Source organism: Megalobrama amblycephala, linkage group LG10 (genome assembly GCF_018812025.1).
Source record: "Megalobrama amblycephala isolate DHTTF-2021 linkage group LG10, ASM1881202v1, whole genome shotgun sequence".
NCBI lineage: Eukaryota > Metazoa > Chordata > Actinopteri > Cypriniformes > Xenocyprididae > Megalobrama > Megalobrama amblycephala.
This window is the reverse complement of record NC_063053.1, coordinates 14,585,638-14,611,048: the sequence shown is the minus strand read 5'-3', so window position 1 is coordinate 14,611,048 and position 25,411 is coordinate 14,585,638. Positions and strand designations below refer to the sequence as shown.

The following is a 25,411-nucleotide window of genomic DNA, read 5'->3' as shown; positions in this document are numbered from 1 at the left end:
GGCTTGGAAAGCCCCCTCTGACCTCTGCTCTTTGACAAATGCTATTTCATTATGTTTAGCCACTTGAATGCGAGCACCTTCATTTATTGCATGCTCAACCCTGATCCTGCCCATGCAACTTAATCTTGCACATGCACTCACATGTTCATTGCTCTTTTCATGTCTTTTATATGCCCTGTCAAAGTTAGACAGATCTCCAAACCCCACCTTTGACCAAACAACACATCCGTGAGATGGTTTCATCAAGAGGCATGGCCAGCAGTACATTTTATTTGTCACAGCACTTCCAGTCAGCCAGCTAACTGTCATACCAGGAGAGCTGAAAAGACCTGTTTTTTTCCCCCTATCTTTTGCACTAAATCAATCTTAGGTGTTGATCTGCCCTGCTGTTTAATTCTAAGTTTTTCCTCGTAAGGAACACTTTCAAATGGCTTCGCCAAAATCAGGTCGACAATATTAGCACCGTCTGCCATCGTGCGCAGTTTCACCCACGACGCTAGCCTAGCCTACTAACGTTATATGAATGAATGAATGAATGAATGAAGGAAGGAATGAACGATCTAAAAAAAAATATTAAACTCTGTAAAACTGAAACAAGGAATGTGGTGTATAATTGTGTGAAATGTATGATGAAAATCAAGCAATTTCGCCAAGCAAATATCAAAGAAATCCGCGATGGGACTGAGCGCGAATAGCTTCAGTGATTCCTTATAGTACAGAATCGCTGTCAGTCAAAAGGAGATGCAGTCTTTCGACAGACCCTCCAATCATCACGCAGAAGCTCGGAGTCCGGGCCAGCCCACTCCCCATTCACCCCCAGAGACGCTGAGCGTCCGTGGGCGGGACATAATCGCAGCGTTTATCCAATGACCGTCTAGTTTCGAAGCGCCGGGAAAAAACCGTTCAAAGCAGCCCCATTGAAGTCAATGGACGCTGGGCTTCAATAGGGAAATGCACTGTGACGCTGCGGGAATATATGAGAAGGAAATCGAGTCAGCCGACCTGCTATATGTAACTGATTCTGAACGAACTCGTCTTTGAGATGAACGTTTTCTAACGCATTTTTAGTCAATAAAATGTTAATACAATAGTACATATTTGACCATTAATTTTGTGACATTATAAGGGAAGCCGAGCTTCCCTTGCAGTCTTAAAGAAATCGCCACTGCGATCTGAGGAAGGTATCTCATGAGAGAGGAAGTGAAGCTAACATTGGATTCGGACGTGCCTTGATACCTTACTACCTTGAAATGTGTCCTCGGAAGGCAGCATTTTTCAGTTTTCGGACGCAGCCTTTCTTTTGCTGGATTTGAGTACTTCGCGTGCAAAGGACTCACCGGGCGTAGTTTCTTTTACCGTCTATGGTACTTTGAGGTCAAAATGCGTACCCGCTACGCAAAATGCGTACATGTTGGCAGGTCTGTCAACATTAATAATAAGAAGAAATGTTTCTTGAGCAGAAGGATCTTTCTGAAGGATCTTGTGACAGCTTTGCCATCACAATTTTAAAAATATATTGACAAAAAATAAAGAGAATTTTAAATTGTAGTAGTATTTCACAATATTATGGTTTTAGATTTTTGATCAAATAAATATAATGATCAAAAAAGATTTTTTTTCAAACACATTTTTAAACAAAATCCTACTGACCCCAAACTTTTGAACTGTAGTTCTTCAAAATTTCTTCTTTTGTGTTGCACAAAGAAATAAATTCATATAGTTTTGGAACATGAGGGTGAGTAAATGACAGAATTTAAATTTTGGGGTGAACTATCCCTTTAAGTAGATGTTATTTTAACAAATTCTATCTATGTTAACAACAGCAAAGTTGTAAAAATGCTACATATCTAATTTTTAGTTACTTTCTTTGGAAACTTGTAGTATATCACTATGTAAGATTAAAATATTTTTTGACAAATTTTCAAAAAGTGATTTAATAGATCCATGTGGGGTAACATTAGCACATTTCCCTTTTGTGTTCACTAATTTAAGCTTCAAGGGATTTAACAAAGCAGTTAAACCAGGCCAGCTCCTGCTCACAAATCCTCATGGAGCAGGAAGGGAAAAGTTTACTCATCGTAATCCTTCCCGCTAATGCTAATTAGCTTCTCTGCTGAACAATAGTATGCTGGAGCTAGTAGCCATGCACACCAGCACGTCACCATATACCTGCACAAACTAGCATGCGTGCACACGTTCACATGCAACCTTTACATTCTTGTAAGTGTATACACTTCTTAGGTTAGCTAACTTGTCTAAGCACAATTTAAATCACCTAAGGGTAAAATGGTAAATTTAGCATAATAATAAGGGAGACAATTCTCTGGTAACATTAATTGCAATCTTGATAAAACAATTACATGCTGTGGCATATTGTCTCTCAAGAAATATGCATAGTTGACCTCTGTACATTAACTTGATGTAAGAAAAAAATGAAGTAAGTAAAATATCAAAAGGACAAGTTGAGAAACAGTCCTTACAACTGGACCCTTCTTAGTGCGTTGTTGGGTTATGTAAGAGCATATATTTAATCCAATTTGATCTCAAGAAGCCAACTAGTTCAGCTGACAGAGATTCTCTCTCACACTTTATAGAGTAACCTACCTGCCTTCAGTTATGGAAAGTGATAAGGTGACTTAAACGTTCTACGTCCTGCATCTATGAAGGTAAAATAGCTGTATTTAGAGAACATTTTGTTCTGTTTGTTTTCTTAACAATGTTCTCCCAGGCCCTGTAAATTTCAGCAAAAGCCCTATGTTAATATATTGAGTTGTACATTATATAAATTGTTTATTTGTCATTCCTGACATATATATGTATATACAGTAAAATAACAAATAATTTATCCAGGTCCACAGAGCAAATTCCAGACAGATTAATGACAATTATTTCTAGGCCTAATGCATTTTATGTTAGTGTAAACCATGATCATTTCTTTGACCCTTGGATCCCAGAGGATGTGTTTTGCTTCTCTTCAGTAAAAAAAAAAAAGAAAAAAAGTGCAGGTAAAACAAGACAAACAATTAGTTTATTCCTGTTCAACTGCATTTTCTGTTGATGACATGGTAATTATCCCACTTCTAAAAGCATTTTAGAAAGCAGCTGTTAAATGTTTTTTCACTAAAATGTCACTATGATGCATCTTACTTCACCATTATAGCTCCACAGGACTATCTAAAAAAAGCTAATCACACTTTGTGCTGATTCTTTAATCATTTTTAGCAAATCTCAGCAGTCGATCTTACATTTACGAGTACTTCCTATCATAGTACTTCATGTCATATTTTAGGACAAATCATCATCTTATTATAAACAAAAGTGTAATGCATTCTGAAAGGTTACTCGTAACTCAAAATAAAAATACTATGAAAATAATGTATATTATGTATAATGTATTATATTTTTAGATACTGGTTTGTCCATGCCTTAAAACAAAGAAAATAATTTTGAAAATGAGATGAACTGACTTACGAAACACTTCTTTTACTGATCTAGATCACCATTCCTCATTATGAGGAATTGTCTACAAATATTAAAGAACATATATTAAAATGGGTCTAAAGTTCTGTTATATTGGTATCTTAACCTCTCTCTTTAAACAAATCTGAGCTCTGTTATGGTGCCTTTATGACTTTGTTCATTCATGCATGAATATTCAACCATCAAAGGGTGTTGTTCCCAAGGGGTAGGTCATTTCTGAATATATCAGACATTATTTATTATATTTCCGCTGAAACAGACACTAAGTAAACACAAACACTCCCAGCACAATGAGTAAATCTGCCAGGAAGTGATGTCATTGCTCCAGTATGCAAAGTACTTTACTGGCTGGACATTGTTCCCTTGTAAATTAATTATAATGAATGTGTGCCATTCAGTGACATTTTTTGCCAGTATGATGCATATCCTGTAAAATATGAACAGCTCTGTTCCAGGAAAACTTATCTTCAAGGCAACTTATTGTCATGAAGGACTTTGGTGTCTTTTACCTGCTGTAAATGTTTCTTTACTGCCACTGAGGACCACTATTTCTATCACTAAAAAAAAAATTCGGGAAATCATAATATTGGAGTAGCAAGTTAATTGAAATGTCTCTTAGAATACTTATGATTGAATATAGTCAATGTGTGATATCAAAATTAGCAAAAAAAAGTCATAATTTTTCTTAACTGTTTGCTGTACAATATAACACAACATTTCGGTACACTAATGGACAATATGTGCTCTAATATGTGCTAAAATATATGAAGGTGGCAAAATCTGTAATTTGCATTGCTCCTCTGACGTATATCAGTGAAACTCTGCTCTGATTGGCTCTGCTCAGAAAGATGTTGAGCTCTCACAATCACGTGCTTCTGAGAGGGGGGAGGATGGCCACGTGCCTTGGAGCACGACCCACAATAAGCTGTGTTACCATCACCTCAGCCGCTTGCCCGCTTCCATGGATTTTCCAGTTACAATGAATTCCCACTGTGACATTCCCCTGAGAAACTGTAAAATAAGCTCTATGTAAATGCAACAGCTACACAATGGCTAAAATCACATTTAAATCACATTACACTACTTTCTTACATCAGCATTTAATGTTAAGCATATATCAAGGAGTATTGATTGTTTTTCAAGTTTTGAAATTTATTTTATTATTACATCAGCATTTAATGTCCAGTTTATATTACAGGGCACCACATATTTTATTTTATTAATACACAAGTATTTAATATCCGCCATATATCAAAGGGTATCTTTTCTATTATTATTACAAAAGCATTTAATATATACAACATATATCAAAGGGTATCATTTTTATTTATTTTATCACATCATCATTTAAAATGTCCAGTGTATATCATAGGGTACCAATTTATTTTATTATTACATCCGCATTTGTTATGCCCAGTATATAGGGTACCAGTCGTTATATTTTTTTAATACCATTTTTAATATCCGGCATATATAAAAGGGTACCAATTGTTTTATTTTATTTGTACTAAGTTTTTTATTTATTAAAATTAATTTATTATTAAGTTATTTTGACATAACTACCATTTATGCCTAAAGCTTAAAGATTTAAGTGTTAGTGTCCTTTTCAGAAAATCAACAAATGCATGTAACCACAAGATTTTGTGAAGAATATTCAAAACAATGTAACACAAAATTTAGATCCTCGGTCATTGTAATGACAATTTTAAATGACAATTAAATCACATAATGACATGGAAATTGTAGGACAAGTAATTCATTTCCTTTGCATTGTGCGATTATGTGTATTTTAAGATCAACATGCTATGCATATCCTCTCTTGTTTTCTAATGTAAATATTTAATCATCCCCAGCCGTTCACACATTTCTGGGCAGGCATTTCATGTTTGACCCCCTGATGTTTTTTGTTGTCATCCATTTGATTGTTCCTCCTGCCGACTTCCCCTGAAATTACAAATCACGTGTCTCCTTATTTCCTCAAGCTTCACACATCCAGTCTTCCTAACTGTTCTGCCACTGAACTGTAGAAGCAGGAAACATGCATGTCTTTGCTGATATAACTTGGGCTGTAGCATTACTCAGCATTTTTGCTTCTCCACCCAAATCTAATTATTTTGAAGGGCTGTGAGGCCCCGAGTATGTGACGCATTGGGGACGTGCTCTACGTGCCTCTTAGGTGAATCCCCTTTTTCTTTCATTCAAAGTGGCTGAGAACAAGGAAGAAGGAAGACTGAAAAGGACTGAACGGAAAGAATGGAAGCGGGAGGTGAAATCTGAGGAACAGAAGCAAGAAGAAGAGCCAGAGGAGGGGGTCAGTCGTCAGCTGTGCTCTGCCTCACAAGCCTTCCCATAAAGCTCAGCCAATAGGAGCAGAGTGAGTAGGTGTGGCTTTAGCCGTTCCCCATCCTAGCCTCTGCTGCATCACATGCAAGCTCATTATATGCAGCTTGACTTCCTAGGCCGAGAAGAGAGTCAGACATTGCCGAAGCGCTGGGAGGGAACACCCCTACGTGCCGGCTTCTCGTTTTACAGTTAACCCACGTTGCTTCTGTGCTCAAATTGCTTTTCCTGCCTCACTGGAAAGGATCGTAAGATTTTTTCTTCTTTCTTCTGTTGCTTTTTCACCAAAGAGGTGAAGCAGAATGATAGCGGCACAGCTTCTGGCCTACTACTTCACTGAATTGAAGGATGATCAGGTCAAAAAGGTGAGTTTCATCATTTGCTTTAACCAGTGCTGCTCATGTGTGTCCTCATTTGACCTTGCGAGCGTTTGTGAGCTCTTCAAGGCGTATGACAACAGGTGACACAGGCCTGCAGTTTAGATCAGAAAGTCGTGAGATGCGCCTCGTCTCACGTCTCTCTGGCTGCAGCTTCTACGTCACTTGTCGTGCGACGGCGAGGATGAGAGGACGAGGTATACCCTTGCGGGTGACGACACACAGGCCGTCGGGTCTATGCTGCAGTGTCCTTGAAAGCAGGATGTGGGGTGACAGAGAGCTGCCATGAGGAGAGGAACAATTTTTTGTGTCTCTATGTGAACGTGCTCATTGTAGAGTACGTCTCTGTGTGGGGGAAGGTGGTCGTGAGCATCTAAAGCCCCCCTCCCCCGCAGGAAAGTGTCAGGTTACAACAGCTGACTGACAGCATGCCTTTACCAGAGTTCTGACAGTTTGAATGCAATTGTGGAGGGAGGGAAAGATGTGTAAACAGAACGGGACTGCTTGTATGCACATGTCTGTGTGTCTCACTTTGAGGATATGCAGTCTTTATATTTGAACTCGGTTGGTAAAAAAAACAAAAACACACACACACACGCACAAAGAAAACCGTGATGGTTTTTAAAATACCATTTTAAATATGGTTAGATACCATTTTAAATATGGTTTAACTTAACTGAAAGTCTGAGAAATATTTGAGAAATACTCTAAAATGTGGACATGGAGTCAGATATTTATACGTAATTAGTTAATACAGTATATTCAGTATTAATATTTCCTAAAAATATTATATCTGATTATGTATTAATATGATCAGATACTAATATTTTTAAAGAAAGAATAAATTCCCAGTTTTTAATAAATAATAAATAACCTACAATCAATAAATAATACATAATCTAAATTCTGCTCTTTATTACCTTATATTGTGTACCTTAACTTTATTTGGTATGATTTTGAAAATCTCTGCGCAAAATTAATTAACCAGATATTTACTTCTTTGTCTTTTTTATTTTAAATTTAAATCTTTTAAATTTACAGTTTCCTATATGATGCTTTCTCTGCCAGTGTGCTTCAAAGTTTGGATAAAAGTGACATATTTTATAGACCTATAATAATATTTATGTGCTTTTGTCATTTGTATTAGTTTTTTAATATTGCTATTTTACTTTAATTTATTTTTTCATCTAATATATATATTTTATTTTAGCTTTATTTCAATTAATGAAAACTATTTTAATAGTTTTAGTTAACAATAACACTATTTCACAGAAGCACATTTACAGTTCAGAATAAGAGGCAACAGTTGTATTGTGTATGGTTACATCAACATATAAAAGGTATGACAAGCTGAAATGAAATCCATCCTACTGTGACTCAGTTGTGCACCTGGGCGCTGCTCTCTCTTGATAAGAGTTTTATGACCATGGATGTCATATACATACTGTAATTTGACTATAACTGAAGTTATACAGAAGTTTGTGAATATGCAGACAGTGTCAGTGCTCTTAGCATATTTAAAGCCACCATTCACCTCACCCACATGTTTTGGCAGCTTTGCCACTGCTCTGACGTTTTTACGAGGAAGTTGGATGTTACTCATGCAGTTACACAATGACCCATTTTGCACACTCTCCAAAGAGTGTTTTAACAAACCAAATTCAAGAACTTGAAAGAGATTGTGGTAATTGTTATGCGGAAATGACATAGACATAGACATAGACATATTACTAGCATAGGGCTGTTCCTTAAATATGTGATATTTGTAATGGATTCATTATATCTCATTTAAAAACTTTTTTGTACTAAATGACTTTTTTTTTTTTTTTTTAAAAAATAAATGTTTATTAATTTCATAAAAGGTCATGGTAGATGACATGATCTCAAAAAAACATATATACCATCAGAAGCAGCAGCATCAAAACTACTACTACTAAACCCTTAATTATATGGGCCACATAAGACCTAAAGTACCCTGTGATATTCCTATTCAAGTACATTCTCTTCCAAACTTATTATTAATCTGTATATTTACATTTTCATCATACTTAAAGGGTTAGTTCACCAAAAAATGAAAATTTTGTCATTAATTACTTTTGTCATTAATGAACCTTCGTTCATTGTCGGAACACAAATTAAGACATTTTGATGACATTTCAATAATGACTTTAGTATCTTTCTGGGCCTTGACAGTGGTGGATTAAATTGCTGTTTATGGAGCAGTCAGAGAGCTCTTGGATTTGATCAGAAATATCTTCATTCGTGTTCTGAAGATGAACAAAGGTCTTACGGGTTTGGGATGACATGAGGGTGAATAATTAATAACAGAATTTTCATTTTTGGGTGAACTAAACCTTTAAAAGCAACAGGTGTATCCCCCAACTACAGTACATAAAGAACAGCACTTTGTATGCTAATGTAAATAATTTTTCCAGCAATGCCATCACACACAGAGGCCAGCCTAAATCTCTCATAGCCTGTGCTCACACTAGAGTTAAAGACTTAATCATGAAGCAGCATCAGAGCAGGTGCTCATGTTTACAGTTTTATTTCACTCTTGTTCCATTAGACTTCAGTGAAACATCTTCCACTAGCCGTTTTCATGATGAATATCATCTGTGTTTATAAACTGTCCTTCCCATAGATTTCTGGTATGTCTGCATAGTCTAGGACATAGGGCATATTATATATTTCAAGGACACACTGACCTAACAAGTGACAGGCAATGACTTGACCACATTTATCATGTTGATTACTAACAAACACCCTGGGTGCTTTCAGAAAATGAGGGCAAAGGTCATTGTTTAGGGTCTTTTGAATAATTACCATTCAAAAATTGAGGGTCAGTAAGATTTTTAATGTCTTTAAAAGTCTCTCATGCTCACTAATGCTGTATTTATTTGATCTAAAATACAGACGAACAGTAATATTATAAAATAATATTCCAAAATTTAAAATGTACCTACTTTTTATTTTAAAATGTAATTTATTCCTGTGATGGCAAAGCTGAATTTTAAGCAGTCATTACTCCAGTCTTCAGTGTCACATGATCCTTCAGAAATCATTCTAATCATTTCACAAATCATTTCAACATATCAATGTTGAAAACAGTCGTGCTGCTTAATATTTTTGTGGAGACCGCGATACATTTTTAGAATTCTTTGCTAAATAGAAAGTTCAAAAGAAAGGCCTTTATTTTAAATATATATATTTTTTTATCAATTTAATGCAATTTTTTTCATTGTGTGTTCATTTGTGTAGATTGACAAATACTTGTATGCCATGCGGTTCTCGGACGAGACACTGCGTGACATCATGGCCCGCTTCCGAAGGGAAATGGAAAATGGACTGGGACGAGACACCAACCCGACAGCTACCGTCAAGATGCTGCCCACCTTTGTAAGGTCCATTCCTGATGGTTCAGGTGAGCTTATCATTTTTATGGTCGCAAATCTTTTTTTTTCCATATAAATGCACACTGAAAGCAGACTTTTATCTGATCACAGAGTCTTTAAATAAGTCCAAATGCTTGCGTTGGAATTCAATATGAAAGGAAGAGTCCAAATATAGCATGAAATAAGAATCTACCTTGGCTTCCCTCACAAGTTAGTGTCAAGCAAACTAAATATGCAGTTCTGTCCGTCAGGGCAAATCAGTCTCAAAAAGCAGCTTCAGCTTCCTTCTTTAAACTTCTTTTAAATGCATTGACAAGAGAAAGAACAATTAATTTGACCAAAATATTGGTTTTTGAATCGAAAATCATTAAATCATCAGATGCTTAAATTTGAATTAATGCTTTAATTGAAACAAGTACTGCCCCCAGAGATACCACTGCATGTCATAAGGTGAATTTTGGGTACTTTCAACCTCAGAAGATATTCATTACATGCTGTTTGTAAGTTGTCAAGAAAACTTGTTTAACCAGTATTGCTGCAAGTGTAGATTTCATTCATCACAAAAAGCTAGTGACCATTTGACCCTTTTTTAAAATGCATATTCAGTACTGCATATTTTTACTCGTTCCCCCAAGAATTTGCATCAAGGCTAAGTAATGGTTACATTTTAAAGTCACAATATGGTTACATTCTTTTAAATAGCCTTTGAATGAATAACATTTGCTCAGCGCCAAATGCATTTACTATGCAAACTTTACTATAGCACAGAATCTACTACTGAGTGGTCACAATATTGAACCAATATTCCCTGTGCCACAACACATTCAGAGCTGCATCGACATGTGCTCATGCTTTTCATGACCTGCAGCATCCAATCAAATGAATTGGGTTACATCACAGATTATATGAGCTGTAATCCCAGTCAGATTGGAATGTGAAAGTTGACTTCAGTGCAATTTGTTAGCATACTACAATATGTTTTTCAAGGCAGTTTTATTCTAGTTAAGGATGGCAGATTCACTTCTCCTGTACCAACAAAGTAATTCAATGCAATTATTACAACATGGACCTCTGATCGATTTTGTGCCCACATCAATAATCCATCACTGCAATATGTAGCATAGTATTGTATATAGCATACATATATCAAGTCCGGAATATCTTGTCAAGAGCAGCTCCCTAGTCATAAAGTACTGGACAGTACAGTATAAAAAATTCTAAATATAGATTCTGACCTATTAACATCCCAATGATAAAATGCCTAAGTGTTTACAGCATGTATGTACTATATGAAAAAAGCCCACCAAACACTCACCTGCATTTAAAAGAATTCTTGTGATTGTGATTTAATTTCTTGTGGCTTGCTGCTATTTTTACATGTTATGAAATATATAATATCTGAGAGTTAATATGATTCTTGTGAAATAGAGTATAAAATAGTTTCAGTCTCACTTTACTGTATGTAACCTTTTATATTTGTACTCACGTGTCATTTAATCTATAAAGTTTTCTAGGAATGGTTAATATGTTGTTAAACAAAATCTTTTTTTTTTTTTACTAAGTCAGAAAGAATATATTTAGGTTGCTGAAACCGTTTTGTTATGTATCCCTTTCATACGATTAACATTTTACTGTAGTACACCAGTTAACTGACCTTTTTTGATGCTGAATTTACAGTATTACGAATCTTCACACTCTCAGACACCTTATCCAACCTAGAAACAGAAGACAGCCAGAAAAAAAAGAAAAGGAAGTCAATTGATTTTCAGTGTTGCTTGGCAACAAGCGCTGCACATAATATCGACAATCTGGACACGTCGAGGAGCCTCGAGAAACCAAGAAAGACGTTATAGAGAGCATTTTTAACCTAATGCAAACATCTCTTGCCATTACTCTTTCTCTGTTTAATCTAAGGCATAAACAAACTTAATCTTACAAATATTTAGTGAAGAATCTGTTACTAAGAATCCAAGGCTAAGTGGGTTTTCTCACTGTGAGAGTGCTGCCTGAGTTGATTTGTCTATGTCTTTGGCCAGCTCAGTAAAGCATTCCTGATTAAGCCCCCTTGGTCACGACTAAAATAAATGCTGATACGCAGTCTCACCATCACAAGACTGGTACACTATACCCAGTCAAGTTTCTGCCATGGTGTCATATGGATAACAGCGGCAGTGTCATTTAAGGTAGCTTAATAAAGCAATTTCCAGAAGGGGAACATTTTAAAATGAAAATTTTGTCATAATTTACTCACCCTTGTGTCGTTTTGGCTTAACAATCCCTTTAAGTTAAAGGATTAGTTCACTTCTGAATGAAATTTTACTGATAATTTACTCACCCCCATGTCATCCAAGATGTTCATGTCTTTCTTTCTTCAGTCGAAAAGAAATTAAGGTTTTTGATGAAAACATTCCAGGATTATTCTCCTTATAGTGGACTTCAATGGCCTCCAGACAGTTGAAGGTCAAAATTACAGTTTCAGTGCAGCTTCAAAGAGCTTTAAACGATATCAGGAATAAGGGTCTTATCTAGCGAAACGATCATTTGTGTTTATAAAGCATTTACAGTTGTATTTTTTTAGAAAATGACCGATCGTTTTGCTAGATAAGACCCTTATTCCTGATATCATTTAAAGCCCTTTGAAGCTGCACTGAAACTGTAATTTTGACCTTCAACCGTTTGCTTCAAAATTTTATTTGTAAGTGGACTAATCCTTTAATTTGTGAACTCTTGATAATAAAAGCAATTTTGATGATTTCTTTAATTCACTTACAGAAAAAGGAGATTTCATTGCCTTGGATCTGGGCGGCTCTAATTTCCGTATTCTGCGGGTGAAAGTGTCTCATGAGAAGAAACAAACTGTGCAGATGGAAAGTCAGATATATGAGACTCCAGAGGACATCATCCATGGCAGTGGAACACGGGTAGGCTACATGACCAGTTCTTCATCCGCCTGAAACCATAAACAACCCATTTTTGTGACTATAGCAATTAGCAAATGTTGAAAATATGTGTGGAATTAAGTATATACATGAAAATTGAACTTCATTAGTTTTCTTTAACAGCCAATATATTTGTGGTCTGGGAGATGAAGAGTTTACAAACATTTTAGGGTTTTTCACACGGCGCTAAACCCCGGGTTATCGTCGTTCTAAATACCGCTTTTAACCCTGAGTAAAGGAACGTTTCACACTTGTAATTTAGAGGTGGGATTAGCACCGCTTTTACCCGGGGTTATGAAACCTTATTTCGGAGTTAGCATGTTATAGCTAGCTAGAGAACCGATCGCGTACTCATATTTGCATGCTTTGGAAAGTCACGGAAACACTTGGTACTGTACATAAACAGTAAATTCAGCGTTTGAAAGGGAAAAATGTCAAATGCTGACAGAAACCGCGACAATTTGAATGAAGAACAAACCGTTTCATTCTTACCTTTTATAGTCCGAAATGTCCATTCTTGCTAGTACAGTCGGTAATGCTAGAGCTGCGCGTGCTGCGTTCATCCAATCAAATAACACTGACACCGTAAATATGCAAATAAGAACCCATGGTTTAGGAATGTACAGTGTGAAACACCAGTTTATGAACACCCAGCCAGGATTAATCGTTAACCCCGGTTAATTTATGAGCAACGTGAAACGTTGCCCGGGGTTTAGAATGACCTAGGGCGGAGGTCGGCAACCCGCGGCTCTAGAGCCGCATGCGGCTCTTTAGCGCCCCCCTAGTGGCTCCCTGGAGCTTTTTAAAAAATGTATGAAAATGGAAAAAATATATTTTTTTGTTTTCATATGGTTTCTGTAGGAGGACAAACATGACACAAACATTCTTAACGTTTTCCAATGCTGTAAAAATGTGTGTACACTAAATATTAAATTTCAACATTTCTGTCAACGAAAATTTGCGTCATAGCCATCGACGTCACTTTCCCGCCGAAAGCGCGCTCCCTCAGCTGGACTGATTGGCAAAAGAACCTGCTGCATGACTGGATTTAATAGAGGAAACTGCGAAAACGCGAGTAAAAACAAACGAATTACACTAAAGGTTGGACTCGAAAGTGTTTCTTACAACTTGTCAAATAAACCTAATCCATGGATATTGACATGTAGCCAGGAGTCGTGTTTCCTGACATTTATATGTGCCTGATTTGACGCCGGGGAAATACATAAAGCAAATCTGCCTGTGAATAACTACAATATAGGTAGGTTTAAATCCGCGTAACCACTTATATCAATGTTATATCGTCATATTGCCCATCCCTAAAACATATAGTTTTATAGTAGCCTATAGTTTTTGTCAGTGTTTATTTTAAAACACACAATTATGCAGAATATAAGATGGAAAATATTTATTAGATGATTTGTCAACATAATATATAACAATACAATATATATGGAATGATTTTACCTCAAAATCCGACAATTTGACACAAAATGATAACTGCAAATCCATGTTTCTCTGCTGGAGTCCAGCTGTTTCTGTGAATTGCACCGATCCATTTGCTTCTTTTTTCTGTAGCTTTCAGCAGTTTTTAAATATATACCTCGGGAATACCTCATTATGTATTTGTAGCCTACTTAGTCATTTTGATAGGCTAATATAGCTAATATACACTTACAGCCTGTGTTGCCTTCATATAAGGCTTATATAAGGCTTTTAATTTTTTGCGGCTCCAGACAGATTTGTTTTTTGTTTTTTTGGTCCAATATGGCTCTTTGAACATTTTGGGTTGCCGACCCCTGACCTAGGGCTAAGTATTTCAAGTGTGAAAAGCCCTTTTGAGTGTAATGTCATATGGTCTAAGTTAGACATTTTGTCTGTGATCTTACTTGTCTCCACTTATTATTTCTTGCAGATGTTTGACCATGTTGCAGAATGTCTTGGAGACTTCATGGAGAAACAAAAAATTAAGGACAAGAAGCTTCCTGTGGGTTTCACGTTCTCATTCCCTTGTGCACAAAGCAAGCTGGATGAGGTAATGTAGAATTAAACTCGGTTTACCAAGGAGTTACTTCCATTTTATATAGTTCTACTGTGTGTCACAGATCCAATTTACACAACTGAGATTTATTTATTTTTAATCCCACCTACTAATTTATGAGAACTTATTTTGTACTATTGTATTTATACAGGCTGTTTTGCTGACATGGACGAAACGCTTTAAGGCCAGTGGGGTGGAGGGAATGGATGTTGTAAAGCTTCTAAATAAAGCCATCAAAAAACGTGGAGTGAGTCTTATCAACCTTTATTTTTATTTTTTACCATGTGAATGGTATACATGTGGATATTTTAGGCTTTTTATAAGGGATTCAATGGTGTAATGATTCAATTACAGGACTATGAGGCAGATATCATGGCTGTTGTCAATGACACTGTTGGAACTATGATGACCTGTGGCTTTGATGACCAGCGTTGTGAAGTCGGCATTATTATTGGTAAAATTTTATCTGACATATAGACTCTTAAATAGAAGTTAGATGAGTTTCAAATGCAGGACTGTAGAGTTGTAATGCCTATTTGATTTTTTTTTCTTGATAAGACTGTAAAATTAACATCCCTCAGTGTACAGCTGGAAAGTGAATTCCACAAATATATTTTAAATATGCTCATTCAAAGCTTCTGGATTCATTAACATCTGCGAAATGCATAATCTGCTGTGATCCCTTCAGGTACCGGCACTAATGCATGTTACATGGAGGAGCTCAGACACATTGACCTGGTGGAGGGAGATGAAGGCAGGATGTGTATTAATACCGAATGGGGGGCATTTGGAGACGACGGCACATTGGAGGATATCCGAACTGAGTTTGACAGGGAGATCGACCGTGGGTCCCTCAACCCTGGCAAGCAATTGTAAGCCACAAAACTTCAAAAGCTCTCATAAAAGCTTAGTTTTTCATAACTTTTGAGGAGGTAAAGGTGAGTGTTGGCTGTTCTCAGGTTTGAGAAGATGGTCAGTGGGATGTACATGGGTGAGCTGGTGAGGCTGATCCTGGTCAAGATGGCTAAAGAAGGCCTGCTGTTTGAGGGCCGCATCACTCCGGAGCTGCTTACAAAAGGAAAAATTGAAACAAAGCATGTTTCTGCCATTGAGAAGTGAGTCGTCATTCATTTCATTACCATACATAAGATTCATTTTTATTTTTTAAATGGTCATTAGTGGCATTATCAATTATAAAATGTTTATAAAATGTTTTAAGATACATTAAAATATAATTCATGTAAATTTATCAAACAATTTACTTAATTTTTAAAATGGAAGATCATTCACTAGTGGACTAAAATTAAAGCTAATTCAAGTGGACTCTGAAAATCATGATATTTGTGACCTTACAACAGTACCACTTTTTCTCTAGGAGCAAAGAGGGACTTAACAAAGCCAAGGAAATTTTGACACGCTTGGGTGTGGAGCCATCTGAAGACGACTGCATTGCCGTACAGCATGTCTGCGCTATTGTCTCTTTTCGCTCTGCTAATCTAATTGCTGCCACTCTGGGGGCAATCCTCACACGTCTCAAGGACAATAAGGGCGCCCCGCGCCTCCGCACCACAGTGGGCATCGATGGATCCCTATACAAGATGCACCCACAGTGAGTATTACATTCAGATCATCAGGTTAAAATCAGACTAAAACATGACTTATTAGTAGTAATAATATGTACCCAGCATGCTTAGTAAGTCATTATAGAGAGTCTTGGGAAAAAATCTGCAGGTGCATGTGACACTCTGAGCAAGCACTGAACCCTTTTGAGGGCTCCTGAGACAAAGACGCGTTCTATTAATATACGTTGAGTAGGTTTCCATAGGAGCAGCTGTGCCTTTATTTGTTGTGACTCTCTGGACATACTCATTGACCTTATCTGGACACTAAACTGGACGTTAAAAGGTCACAGAGAGATTAGTTGAAAGATTAGAGAAGTGGATGGTTAAATTAAGGCTGACACATATGAATTTCTATGGCACCTATTCACAACAATTCACAGCCTTTTAAAATGTCAGAATAGTCTTTAAATAGAAGTGCAGTGTCCTATACTTAGTGAAACTTAAATAAGAGAGCAAATGAGATATGGCTACAGGACATTGTGTTGCACAAGAACACTGTCCTTCAACTGCCTTTAACAATAATGGTCATAAAATGGACATTAGTGAATTACCTTGGATACAAAGGCCTTAAAACATTTAACTGTTAAATATTTCTTTGCTTGACATTTTTCATTTTAACATTATACTGCACTGCTTTTCCATTGTTTTTCTTTGTAAACATGCATTGTTTTAAAAGCTGAACTTAGCACTAGTAATGGGCGGTTTTGAATCAGTGGTTCAGAGCACGTATCAAACTGCCAAAAGCCACGTGATTTCAGTAAATGAGCCTTTGTTACATCATAACTTTTTCGAAAAGTTTCAAAATGTCAGTGGTTCACCTTAGGGGTGATCTCAGTGAACACATGACCCCGTGTCTATATGGGTTTTACCTGATCTCGGATCAACTTTATAAAGTTGAGGATGACATATTTGTATAATAAAAAAGAAGAGTAGCCTATAGTTAATTGTCTCTTATTGGCCTGACTAGCCACATCCTCCATAAAACACATAAAACAAGCCCAACAAATTAATAAAAGAACACAAATTATACAGACACTTTCAAGAAAACATTTGCAATTGGTTTGTAAAAGGTGTTTTTAATGCATGTTTGGGCTGAGTTTTCCTTGCATTCACATAGTTTTGACCAGCAGGTGTCACCAGCGTGTCGTGTTTCAAGTGCTTCAAACAGTGGATCAGTGAAACAATTTTTTTTACAGAGTTTTTAAAAGCTTTGTTTCTCTTAGTTAGCACAGCGTCTTGAGAATGCTGCGTGACCCGTGTCATGCTCCAAACAGCAGTCAAACATGTCTGTCTAATGCAGGGGTGTCAAACTCAGTTCCTGGAGGGCCACTGTCTTGCAGAGTTCAGCTCCAACTCTAATTAAAGGTGCCCTCGAATGAAAAATTGAATTTATCTTGGCATAGTCAAATAACAAGAGTTCAGTACATGGAAATGACATACAGTGAGTCTCAAACTCCATTGTTTCCTCCTTCTTATATAAATCTCAATTGTATAAAAGACCTCCGAAGAACAGGCGAATCTCAGCATAACACCGACTGTTACGTAACAGTCGAGGTGTACGCCCCAATATTTGCCTATGCCAGCCCATGTTCCCAACATTATGAAAGGCATTAGACAAGGGCAGCCAGTATTAACGTCTGGATGTGCACAGGTGAATCAATAGACTAGGTAAGCAAGCAAGAACAATAGCGAAAAATGGCAGATGGAGCAATAATAACTGACATGATCCATGATATGATATTTTTAGTGATATTTGTAAATTGTCTTTCTAAATGTTTCGTTAGCATGTTGCTAATGTACTGTTAAATGTGGTTAAAGTTACCATCATTTCTTACTGTATTCACGGAGACAGGAGCCGTCGCTATTTTCATTATTAAACACTTGCAGTCTGTATAATTCATAAACACAACTTCATTCTTTATAAATCTCTCCAACAGTGTAGCATTAGCCCGTTAGCCACGGAGCACAGCCTCAAATTCATTCAGAATCAAATGTAAACAATATAACAGTATACAATACTCACATAATCTGACGCATGCATGCCGCATGCATGACGAACACTTTGTAAAGATCCATTTGAGGGTTATATTAGCTGTGTAAACTTTGTTTATGCACTGTTCAAGGCAAGCACGAGCTCTGTGGGCGTGGAGCACGAGAATTAAAGGGCCAGTAGCCCTGAATCGGCTCATTTATAATGATGCCCCAAAATAGGCAGTTAAAAAAATGAATTAAAAAAAATCTATGGGGTATTTTGAGCTGAAACTTCACAGACACATTCAGGGGACACCTTAGACTTATATTACATCTTTTAAAAAGAAGTTCTAGGGCACCTTTAAAGGGGGCGGTCTAATGCTATTTCATGCATTCTGACTTATTTACTCCGTTAAAGAGTTGGATTCTCATGCTAAACATGGCCAAAGTTTCAAAACACGAGTTGGACGTATGACAGAGTATTTCTGTGCCAAATACACTACTTCCGGTTGTGGACATGTCTCGCAGAATTTTTTTCAAGTATGGCCCTTTATCACGTAATAAAGGGTGGAATTCCTTGTATGGGCACTTCTCCCAGATAATCGTGCACACACATCACCCAGAGCAAGAGCACATCCATCAACACGCTTTGTTCGTGTCACGGAAGGCGAGAGATTTTTCAACAATCCTGTCACCACAGGAGTGTTTTTGGTTGTGAGGGATAGATTGCCTTTTTCAGCTTCCCAAAGAACCCAGCGTTAAGGGAACAGTGGATGAAGTTTGTTTTCCAGGGCATCAACGGAGTTGTGCACGTATGTTTGTTTGTTCCTGTAATTTCGTTGATGAATGCTTTGTAAACAAGTCCCAGTTCGGCACTGGATTTGCAGATCATGGGCAGTGAGTAAAACTGCATCAGATGTCTGTGTTTTGTTGGCAATCGACGCGCAAGTGCATAAAATATTAACAAACGTTAACGAATATTAACAAACGTTTTTGTAGCCCTTTTATATAAAATGATGTTGCAGCTTGCAGACGATCTCTACGCAAAAGCTGCATGCGCATGTGACTCTTTAGCTTGGCTTTTTTTGGAAAGACTCGGTACAGCGTATCTATCTTTTATAAATATGATAAAACTAAAGACTTTTCGGAGATAAGAAGGATGCAGTACTACTTTACAGATACTCAAGATTAACATGAGATTGGTAGAAACTGTGTGTGTTACCTACCCTTTAAACACACCTGAACCAACTAATTAAGGTCTTTAGGATTAATAGAAAGGATAGTGGCCCTCCAGGAGCAGAGTTTGACACATGTGGACTGGTCTAGCACACATAAAAAAAATAGAAAAGCAGTGTACTAAAAATGGAAAAGTTTTTCCTTTATGTTTTTTGCATATAGATGACAACATAGTCAAAATAATTCTGTTCACACGGATCCGCAAAAATTACTAAAACACTGTAATATGCATGCCAGGCCAGTAGTTGGCTTCATGTTTTAAAAAGTGTATATATATATAGTAGTAGTTGGCTTCATGTTTTAAAAAGTGTATATATATATATATATATATATATATATATATATATATATATATATATATATATATATATATATATATATATGTATGTCACTGTTGGAACTATGATGACCTGTGGCTTTGGTGACCAAAAAAATCCAAATATCTCTTTCTAGTTCCTGTTTTATCTGACATTGCCCTATAAACTGTAGAGTTGTAATGCCTATTTGAATCTTTCTTTTTTTTTTTGTTCTTGGTAAGATTGTAAAATTAACATCCCTCAGTGTACATCTGGAAAGTGAATACCACAAATATATTTAATATTCTAAATATGCTCAATCATAGCTTCTGGATTCACATTTTTGTAGTTTACACAGAGACGATAACGGTTTAGTTTTCAAAAACTTGCACTATGAAACCTGATTTCAAAAGCTTGTGTTTTCAGGCCCCCAAAGCGCATTATCGTATATATATACAGCCAAAACGTATAAACCGTTTTTAGTTGAAAACGGTGTCATGTAAACAGCTCCTCAGACAGGAACTTGTTTCGTTAGTTAACAAATTACTGTTTTGAACAAATCTGTTGAGTAACTGACTCATTGACCCTCACATAAAAAAGTCACTTGTTGCTTTCCTGAATGAATTAGAAAAAACTAACGAATCGGTTGAATTAATAGTTCAATGAATCACTCACGTGACAGTCACATGCCATCCACTGGTGTAATGTAACCTACAGAATGAGTCGGTCATAAATCCCCACCACTGAGACTGAAAGCCCTATCAATTTGCATGTCTAGAATGTGCAGTGATATCTCATCATTTAAACCCACATCCCCCTGTTTCTTCCAGGTATTCCCGGCGGTTGCACAAAACTGTGCGTCGTCTGATTCCAGACACTGATGTTCGCTTCTTGCTCTCTGAAAGTGGAAGTGGCAAAGGAGCTGCACTGGTGACAGCCTGGGCTTACAGGTTGGCCGATCAGACACGTCAAATTGCAGAGACGCTGGCAGAGTTCCGGTTGACCAAAGACCAACTGCTGGAGGTGAAAAAGAGGATGAGAGTTGAGATCCAGAATGGACTGAGCAAGAACACTCAAAACACAGCCACTGTCAAGATGCTGCCCACCTATGTACGGAGTACCCCAGATGGATCAGGTAAGAAATCTACAGATATATGGTGTATTTTCCTAAAAATAGGACAGACAACAGACAACTGGAATCCAACATATGCAGTGATCCCCAGATATAATCTGTCTTTTCCTCGCTGAAAAAAATGTAATGTCATAATCACATTCAGCAAAACGCATTCATGCTTCATCTTTGAAAACCACCTGCTCCCCTGCTATGACCAAATTAAATTCTCTTTATCCCTGTTGAATAGCATCATAGTATAATCCCTGGCTTACTCAATACAGGCACATGACATTGTATTATGGTGATTTAAGCTGAAGTGTTTTAAAATGCAGCCCAGTTAAGAATAGTGCATGCAGATGTGTTCAGATTCTAACACCGAGCAAATGTGCAGGAAATTCACACCCTTCTGTATTCACAATAACAATAAAATGAAAGAATGGCACAGGAACTGCCTTTATTCTTCTCATTTGTATCTATCTTTCAGCTTCCATCATTATTTTAATACATTTTTATATGCAGCAGGATTCATAACTTCTTTTTATTTCTGTATTTTTTCTTTTATACAGAAAATGGTGACTTTTTGGCTCTTGATCTGGGAGGTACAAACTTCAGGGTGCTTTTGGTAAAGATTCGCAGTGGCAAGAGACGAACTGTGGAGATGCATAATAAAATATATGCCATTCCCATAGAAGTAATGCAAGGAACCGGAGAGGAGGTGTGTAGTCACTGGCATATTTACACCTAGTTAAAAGACTAGACTTAAACAACAACAACAACAACAAAACTCTTTAATAGTTTTTAAAGTTTACGCTATCATTCAAAAGTTTGGGGCCAGTAAGATGTTTTTATTTTGAAAGATTAATGCTTTTATTTAGCTAGGGTGCATTAAATTCTTTTGAACTCTCTATTCATCAAATTTTCCACAAAAGGGATAGTTCACCCAAAAATTAAAACTGAACTGCTGAACTGAAGACTGGTGTAATGATGCTGAATAAATTACAATTATTTTAAAATAGAAAATGGCTATTTTAAATGGTAATGAGATTTTACAATATTACAGTTTTTTCTGTATTTTTGTTAAAATAAATGCAGCTTCGTGAGCATGAGAGACTTATTTCAAAAGGTTTTATTAAAAAATCTAATCGACCCAAAACTTTTGCATGGTAGTGTATGTACAGTACTCTGTACTGTATTACACACAGATATTAAAAAAAAAAAAAAAAACATGGGAAAAGTGTGTTTTTTTTTAAATTGTTAATGACTATAATTTGTATCTTTAAATAAAGACAATATTGCAACTCTAAATGATTTCAATTGCCACCTGCAGCTCTTTGATCACATTGTGCACTGCATATCTGACTTCCTGGACTACATGGGGATGAAGAACGCCCGACTGCCACTGGGCTTTACCTTTTCTTTCCCCTGCAGGCAAACTAGCCTGGATGCGGTAAGCTGCCTGTTTGCCTTTTCTTTAAACTTTATTTTGTCAACTTCTGTATGAAATCCTGATGATTTTTTCATGCTTTGATGGATACAGGGAATTCTGGTAAATTGGACAAAGGGCTTTAAAGCCACAGACTGTGAAGGTGAAGATGTTGTCAGCCTTCTGAGAGAGGGGATCAAGAGGAGAGAGGTAAGATATGACATACGGTTACAAAAGTGAAAAATCAATGCATGAGTTGATGGATTAATTCATTTTTAAATCTAGTTTTGATACTTGTTGCTGTGTATTACAGATTGTCTGTATGTGATTAATGTTTTTTGTATGCTATATTGTGCACAGGAGTTTGATTTGGATGTTGTAGCCGTAGTGAATGACACAGTGGGTACAATGATGACTTGTGCATACGAAGAACCCACATGTGAGGTTGGGCTAATCGCAGGTAAATTTAGTATTATACTATGTATTACAACAATTAATAAAATGAATTAATTATTAAGCGTGTTATAAACAGGTTTGACTCAGAAGAGCATGCTCTAAGATATTTGCATTTGTGATTATAGGAACGGGCAGCAATGCTTGCTACATGGAGGAAATGCGAAACATTGAAACAGTTGATGGAGTGGATGGCAGGATGTGTGTGAACATGGAGTGGGGAGCGTTTGGAGATAATGGCTGCCTGGATGACATCAGGACTCAGTATGATAATGCTGTGGATGATCTCTCCCTCAATGCCGGCAAACAAAAGTGAGCAGTTTTACCCAGTCGAGTGTGAGGAAAAGAAAAATGTTTTGGAAAGAAATGTATGCAAATGCAGCGGGTGCAAATATTTGAACAGAAGAAAGCTAGTCTTTGAGAATTGGTGAGATGAGGTGTTGTAATACTGTTTGTATTGCTACTGTAATTTAAGAATGTAAATGCAGATACTATAAATACTCATAGTGTCAGTGCACATAATAGAGTTGGAGCCATAAATCCATAAAATAGGATATATTCTTTTGAAAAAAAAAAAACAGCTGTTTTCAACTGTGATGATAATAATAAATGTTTCCAAATCAGCATATTAGAATGATTTCTGAAGGATCATGTGACACTGAAGACTAGAGTAATGGCTGCTAAAAAGCAACTTTGCCATCACAAGAATGAATACAACTTTAAAATATAATAAAATTGTAAACAGTTCTTTTTAATTGTAATAATCTTTCACAATATTAATGTTTATAATATTTCTGTATTTTTTTATCAAATAAATGCAGCCTTGGTGAGCATAAAAAAAATGTATATAGTGTCTACAATATTTATTTTTGTAATATTTTGGCATATTTGAGATCTAAATATTAAATGTTTGTTTTTTCACTTTTAGATATGAGAAGATGTGCAGTGGCATGTACCTGGGTGAGATTGTACGGAACATCTTGATCGACTTGACAAAGCGTGGCTTCCTCTTCAGAGGACAGATCTCTGAGACCCTGAAAACCAGGGGTATCTTCGAAACCAAGTTCCTTTCCCAAATTGAGAGGTATTGCAGCAGCTTCTTAGATTATTTTGCCACGTTTCATCACAAAAAAAAACAGACAGACTGGAATGCTAAAATACATCCTGTTTAGATTGCTTAATGGTCATGGCCTAAAATGCTGTTTCTTCCCTCTAGTGACCGTTTGGCGCTACTGCAGGTCAGGTCCATTCTGCAGCATCTGGGCTTGGACAGCACATGCGACGACAGTATTATCGTCAAGGAAGTGTGTGGAGCAGTTTCCCGCCGGGCTGCCCAGCTCTGTGGAGCAGGAATGGCTGCTGTTGTAGACAAAATCCGGGAGAACCGTGGCCTGGACCATCTGGACATCACCGTTGGGGTTGATGGCACCCTGTATAAGCTCCATCCACAGTAAGTACCTGCAGAAAGGCTGTATTTATGATTGCTTTTGTGATTTCGGTATCTGACCTCTCCTCTCCGTTTCTTCAGTTTCTCACGGATAATGCATCAGACTGTGAAGGAGCTCGCCCCCAACTGCAACGTCACCTTCCTTCTCTCGGAAGACGGAAGCGGGAAAGGCGCCGCCTTGATCACCGCCGTTGGGTGCCGCCTCCGCCAGCAAGAACAAAAAAGCTGAACCCTTCATCGAACAAGCCCTCAATCCATTCTGTAGCTCTCTCGGAGCATATACATTTCCACTTGCAGCTGTGACTCGGTTCTCATTCACCACGATCCGGCACATCCTTTTACTCATTCCCAGAGCTGTGTTGCTTTGTATTTCACTCCTACGTGTCCCTGTCAGCCTTTCTCTGTGTATGTCTATGTGTGTTATTATGGGTTGGTCTATCTGTGTCCTGCACCCAAACTATATAAAGATGTTCTTTAAGATGTTAAACTGTTGTTAAAGTATTTATGGATGTATATTGGAAAAAGGGAAGAAATGTAAACTCATTACAAACATTAAAGTTAAGATATTTGACCAAGTATATGAAGATATTATTTATTTTATTTTTATATTTGCTGGAAGACGCAACAGGAACGGATACCTGAGGGAAAGAAGGTATTTTGTTGCGAAAATGCCAAGCTAATTCCAAACCTCTGCATATTGTCATATGCCTGTGTGGCAGTTTGCGTTGTAAATATTGCGAAACATTTGAGAAACGTTCGCCAACCATTACCAAAACAGCCTCCGTGTTGGTATTGTCATGAATAAGACATACAAGTTCAGTCTTGCAGTCACAGCTGCCTTCCTGCATCATTCAAGCCCCTCATACTTGTCGCTATACACATGAATGACAAGAAGCCTATTGCCTTTGCATATCCACCCCTTCTGAAATAGTCTTATCTTCTCATACTCAAAGACTTTAGCGGATTGTATCACGAGTATTGCTTTTGATGTGTGTGTGTGTGTGTATGTGTGTGTGTGTGCAAATATGCGGGTTATCAGTACTGATTCCCAGTAAATGTCCTTCTGTGTGCCCTGGCTGGTTATTTGTGAGTGATCCTGTGTAGTTCATGTGAGTGAATCTGTGTAGTGGCTCAGAGATCTCCTGATGAATGCATGCCTTATGTGGTAACTGAGGTCTAGCATCAACTGATTTTGTACTATTTCATAGTTGCACTATATAAATAGATGTTCCTGGACAAACCTATAGAAGAAAACCATAAAAATATTTTGATCAACTGAA

At 37.0% G+C, this 25,411-nt stretch overlaps 1 protein-coding gene and 1 long non-coding RNA gene across 4 annotated transcripts in view; one reads left to right on the top strand and one right to left on the bottom strand.

Annotated features, from left to right (window-relative positions):
* The window catches only part of LOC125276853, a 24,144-nt gene extending 10,900 nt beyond the window's left edge, over positions 1 to 13,244 (bottom strand). For both annotated transcript variants that reach the window (XR_007186766.1, XR_007186767.1), the window contains exons 1-3: positions 13,024 to 13,244; positions 12,363 to 12,542; positions 11,247 to 11,307 (exon numbers count right to left, since the gene is read on the bottom strand). This is a non-coding gene — a long non-coding RNA (uncharacterized LOC125276853). The remainder of the gene's footprint in view (positions 1 to 11,246; positions 11,308 to 12,362; positions 12,543 to 13,023) is intronic.
* hk1 (hexokinase 1) lies at positions 5,611 to 25,411 on the top strand. 2 transcript variants are annotated; one of them, XM_048204754.1, is made up of 18 exons: positions 5,611 to 6,185; positions 9,459 to 9,621; positions 12,365 to 12,513; positions 14,444 to 14,563; positions 14,721 to 14,816; positions 14,924 to 15,023; positions 15,258 to 15,441; positions 15,529 to 15,684; positions 15,945 to 16,178; positions 20,525 to 20,829; positions 21,375 to 21,523; positions 22,136 to 22,255; positions 22,346 to 22,441; positions 22,592 to 22,691; positions 22,813 to 22,996; positions 23,613 to 23,768; positions 23,901 to 24,134; positions 24,213 to 25,411. In XM_048204754.1, exons 1-18 carry the CDS (start codon positions 6,123 to 6,125, stop codon positions 24,358 to 24,360), a joined length of 2,757 nt encoding a protein of 918 aa, XP_048060711.1. In that variant the 5' UTR covers positions 5,611 to 6,122; the 3' UTR covers positions 24,361 to 25,411. The 2 variants fall into 2 exon arrangements, with proteins under 2 accessions (XP_048060711.1, XP_048060712.1); XM_048204755.1 differs by lacking the exons at positions 5,611 to 6,185; positions 9,459 to 9,621; positions 12,365 to 12,513 and adding an exon at positions 13,770 to 13,789.